Raw genomic sequence first — 4,906 nt, 5'->3', positions numbered from 1 at the left:
GCTGCCTTTTGGAATCTTCTGTTCAGCTCTTTAGTGTCTTGGATTCTTCCTTGTGCTTTGGCTTCTCTATGTTCTAGTGCAATCTTCAGAGTTTCTTCTGACATCCATTTTGGTCTTTTCTTCCTCTTCTGTCTGTAATGACCGTTTGCACTCTTCCTGAATGATACATTCAACATCCTCCCACAACTCATTTGGTCTTCGCTCATTAGTGTTCAAGGCCTCAAACCTGTTCCTGAGATGATTCTGAAATTCAGGTGGTATGAAATTAAAGTCATATTTTGGCTCCTGTGGATTTGGTTTAATTTTCCTCAGCTTCAGCTTGAACTTGCACTAGCTCCTAGTTCAACTGATTAGCACTAATGTGTTAGTGTATGAGGAAATCTCTTAAGAACTTCATATTTTAAACAACTGAAAATAAGCTGTGTATAAATTTAGGGGTTTAGGTGAGGATGAAGTTGTTGTTGTTGTTATGTGCCATCGAATTGCTTGCTACTCATACCAATCCCATGTACAACAGCCCTAAACCCTGCTCTATCCTGTGCCAATAGCACTGTCTCCGACACTCCCACCCTAATTACCCCAGTCACTGAATCAATCCACCTCATAGAGGGCCTTACCCTTCCGCGCCATCCCTCCAACCTCCCAAGCACGATGTCCCGCTCCAAGGACCTGTCCCTTCTTACATGTCCAAAGTATATCAGATGAAGCCCCAGAATCCCTCTCTAGGATGAGTCTGTTTGTTTTCTTGGCAGTCCATGGTACATTCAATACTCTTCTCCAGCACCACAGCTCAAAGGCGTCAATTCTGCTTCTGTCCTCCCTAGTCACTGTCCAGCTCACTGATGCATAAGAAGTGATTGCAAAGACCATGGCCTGTATCAGGCGCAGCTTCATCTCCAAAGAGACACCGTTGCTCCTGAGTACTTTAGAGAGGTCCCTAACAGCAGACTTTCCCATCGCAATACGTTTTTTTATTTCCTAGCTAATGGTGCCAAGAGTGTTGACTGTGGAGCCATGCAGAATAAAGTTGTTAATCTCAATTTCTTCACCATCCATCCTGATGCTGCCAATTGGTCCAGTGGTGGGAATCTTTGTGTTCTTGATATTGAGTCTCAATCGATACTAAAGGCTGCAGCCCTTGAGCCTCTGCAGCAAGCGTTTCAGGTTCCCTTCAATTTCAACAAGCAGGGTTTTGTCATCTGCATAACGCAGATTGTTAATAGATCTTCCACCAATCCTGACGCCACACTTCTCCTCATAGAGCCCAGATACATCCCTGGCATACACCTTTCCCAATTTTGAACCATGCAGTGTTTCCTTGCTCTGCTCTGACGACTGCCTCTTGGTCCAAGTACAGGTTTCTCATTAGAATGATCAAGTGTTCTGGGGTTCCCATTCTTCTCAGAGTCGGCCACAGTTTGTTATTATGATCCACACAGTCAAATGCCTTTTCATAATCAATAAAATACAGATAGATATTCTCCTGGTATTCCCTGCTTTCAGCTAAGATCCATCTAACATCAGCTACAATATCCCTAGTACCACGACCGCTTCTCTAAACCCAGCCTGGACTTCTGGCAGCTCTCTACTGATGTGCTGTTCCAGTAGTTTTTGTCAAAAAACACAAGACAAGTGGCACCGCTTATCTTATTGAAATAAGAGACTTGTATAAATCCCAAGATTAGGGCTGTTATTCATCCTTCAAACTTGGTACTGAAATCATCTCAGTGTGTAACTCAACCTTCAGTCAAACAGCAGGCAGGTGTATAAAGTGGTCAGTCACACCTGGGAAGAACACATTCCTTAGTTCAACTGTGTAAGATTCAAAAGTAGCCCAGGATAAAGCTTCAGAAAGCAGAAAGGGATAGGAAAGAAAGACAATTGAAAACAGGAAACAAACGGAAGAACTGTGAACAATTCTGTGAGAATAGGAGAATTCTAAATCTGTCATGAACTATAATGTGTATGAAATGTTAACACAGAAAAAAACCAAGTACTTCATAAACTCAAATCACAACAAAAGTTAAAAGAGGACAATATATTTTGGGATATACCTGAAAGTTTGTAAAACTGCTGAGATAATAGTTTGGAGTTACATTTAGGATCCAAAGAATCTTCATGGGCAACAGGCTGCTCCACGTGCCCAGAATGGCCCATCAGGATGTTCTCTGCTGCTCTAGTCAGTCTGGGCATTTGTCCTTTACTAACTTCACCCACACTATTTTCCAAGTCCTATGAAAAGACAAAGCAGTTGTCAAAATCATTATAATAAAACCAATTCAACAGAAGAAACTTTGTCGAAAGCCACGGTCTGCTTCATTTGACAGCTTGAAATGTTTTTCATTAAGTGTTTTTTTATGCTGTATGTACACTACTTGGGTACAAGTTTAAAAAATCATTTTAAAGCATTGAGTGATAGAATGTGTGCTGAATATTTTCTTTTTTATGAAATTAAATGGTCTCTGTCATCTTAATGCTCCACATTTTTCTAAGAATTTAATTCACTATTTTAAAAGAATTCAACACAACTCTATTAGGCCAGCAAAACTCTGGAGACCTAGTGGTAAGGAGCCGTACTATTAACCGAAACACATGCAACTTAAATCCACTAGCTCTTCTTGAGAGAAAGATGGACAGTAACATTCTGTAGAATTTATAAGCTCTGAAAACTTTGTGGTTGATCAGTTATAAAGTGGTTCTGATTCAATGGCACATAACATTATTTAAATTTGGAATTCAAAAATTTACCTTCTTCATCAACTAAAATGAATTAAAAATTTTAGTATAAACATTATAATAACCAAGAAGAACCTGTTTTAGATGACATAAAAATTACCTTTCCACAAAGAATTAACACTACACACATAAAACAAGACTACTTTAACCATATTTAATAAAATGCTTTTCCTTAGGAAAATATAAAAATATTTTTAAAACTTCTTTAAACACATGAAACAACAAATTTTTTTTAAATTTTAACTTCCTTTCTTTTTCTATAATAAAAAAACAAGAGAGAGGAAGGTAATTGTGCAGCAAAGAATAAATATTAAAAAGAAGTGAACAGGGGAAAGAGGAAGGGAGGAGGAAGAGGAGGTAAAATGTGCAACAATGAATGAATAAAAACCTAGCTTTCATTAAAATCACAATTAACATAAAAAATTTACAAATTATATATCTATATCCCCTAATTGGTATAAAAGGTCAGTATACGTTGCAGATAACTAAAAAAGGTGGATGTGATCTACAACCAGGAAAGGATAAAATAGATGAATGGGACCTCTAAAAATCAAATCCCTATGCACATCCAAAAACTTGCCCAACAGGGTAAAAAGGAAAGCCACAGATTGGGACAAAATATTTGGTAAAGACATCTCTGACAAGGGACTGATATCTACAATTTATAAAATACTCAAGCACAACAAGATAAACAACCCAACAGCAAAATGGGCACAGGATATGAACAGGTACTTCACCAAAGATGAAATTCAGATGGCAAGCATATGAAGAAATGTTCAAAATCCCTAGCTCTAAGAGAAATGCAAATCAAAACAACTATGAGATATCATCTCACCCCAGTAAGAGTAGCAAAATTTAACAGAACAGCAAACAACAAATGCTGGCGAGGTTGTGGAGAAACTGGAACCTTCATTCACTGTTGGTGGAAATGTAAAATGGTGCAACCACTATGGAAAGCTGTATGGCGCTTTCTCAAATAATTGCAAATAGAAATACCATTTGACCCAGCAATTCCACTACTGCGAATTTACCCTAAAGAAACTATAACTGTCACCCAAGTAGATATATGCACACCCGTTTATTGCAGCTTTGTTCACAATAGCAAAGAGCTGGAAACAATCCAAGTGCCCATCAACAAATGAATGGATAGAGAAGCTCTGGCACAATGGAATACTATGCAGCATTGAAAAACAAGGAACTCATGAAATATGCAAAATGGATGACCCTGGAGGACATTATCCTGAGTGAAATATCTCAGTTACAAAAGGATGAATATGATATAGGGCCACTGTTGTAAAACGGGACTGACATAGGCTTGAGGGAAGAGAGAAAAGGAGGGGAGAAATAATGTATATTGAATTGACATAGATGAGGGAGAGAACTGTTTAAAAGTGTATTCTTGTTATTACAGAAGTCCAGAGTGAAGGCTGCAGAGGGGAGTGGACGTGGGGAGAGGGACTGCATAACAATGAAAGAGTTTTTCTTCTTCTTTTCAAGGAGAAGAGTGAATGGAGGGGAGGGAGGGAGAAAAGTGCAACAGTGATTAACTGGAAACTCTAAGTCTTTGTAAACTTTCATTTGTTGTTGTTATGTGCCGTGGCGACTCATAGCGACCCTATGTACAACAGCCCTAAACCCTGCTCTATCCTGTGCCAATTGCATTGCCTCTGACACACCCATTCTGGTTACCCTACTCACTGAATCAATCCACCTCATAGAGGGTCTTCCCCTCCTGCGCTGTCCTTCCACCCTACCAAGAATGATGCCCCTCTCCAAGGACCTGTCTCTCCCTACAACATGTCCAAAGTATGTCAGACAAAGCCCCAGAATCCTTGCCTCCAAGGAGGAGCCTGGTTTAACCCTCTCTAGGATGAAATCTGTTTGTATTCTTGGCAGTCCATGGTCCATTCAATACTCTTCTCCAGCACCACAGCTCAAAGGTGTCAATTCTCCTTCTTTCCTCCCTAGTCATTGTCCAACTCTCTGATGCATAACAAGTCATTGCAAAGACCATGGCCTGTATCAGGCGCACCATAATCTCCAGAGAAACACCATTGCTCTTCAGTACTTTGGAGAGGTCCCTAACAGCAGACTTTCCCATCGCAATACATTTTTTTATTTCCTGGCTGCTGGTGCCAAGAGTGTTGACTGTGGAGCCGAGCAAACTGAA

General features: G+C 39.7%; 1 protein-coding gene across 1 annotated transcript in view; it reads right to left on the bottom strand.

Annotated features, from left to right (window-relative positions):
- KIAA0586 (KIAA0586 ortholog) overlaps positions 1-4,906 on the bottom strand; it is a 224,524-nt gene that overhangs the window by 110,316 nt on the left and 109,302 nt on the right. The window contains exon 28 of the mRNA XM_006891816.1: positions 2,055-2,232. Coding sequence (XP_006891878.1) covers positions 2,055-2,232 — 178 coding nt within the window. The remainder of the gene's footprint in view (positions 1-2,054; positions 2,233-4,906) is intronic.

The sequence above is a fragment of the Elephantulus edwardii genome, unplaced genomic scaffold, assembly GCF_000299155.1.
Source record: "Elephantulus edwardii isolate Elephantulus edwardi_28Jun2011 unplaced genomic scaffold, EleEdw1.0 scaffold00104, whole genome shotgun sequence".
NCBI lineage: Eukaryota > Metazoa > Chordata > Mammalia > Macroscelidea > Macroscelididae > Elephantulus > Elephantulus edwardii.
Note: the sequence above shows the minus strand (reverse complement) of the source record. Positions and strands in the feature narration are given on the sequence as shown.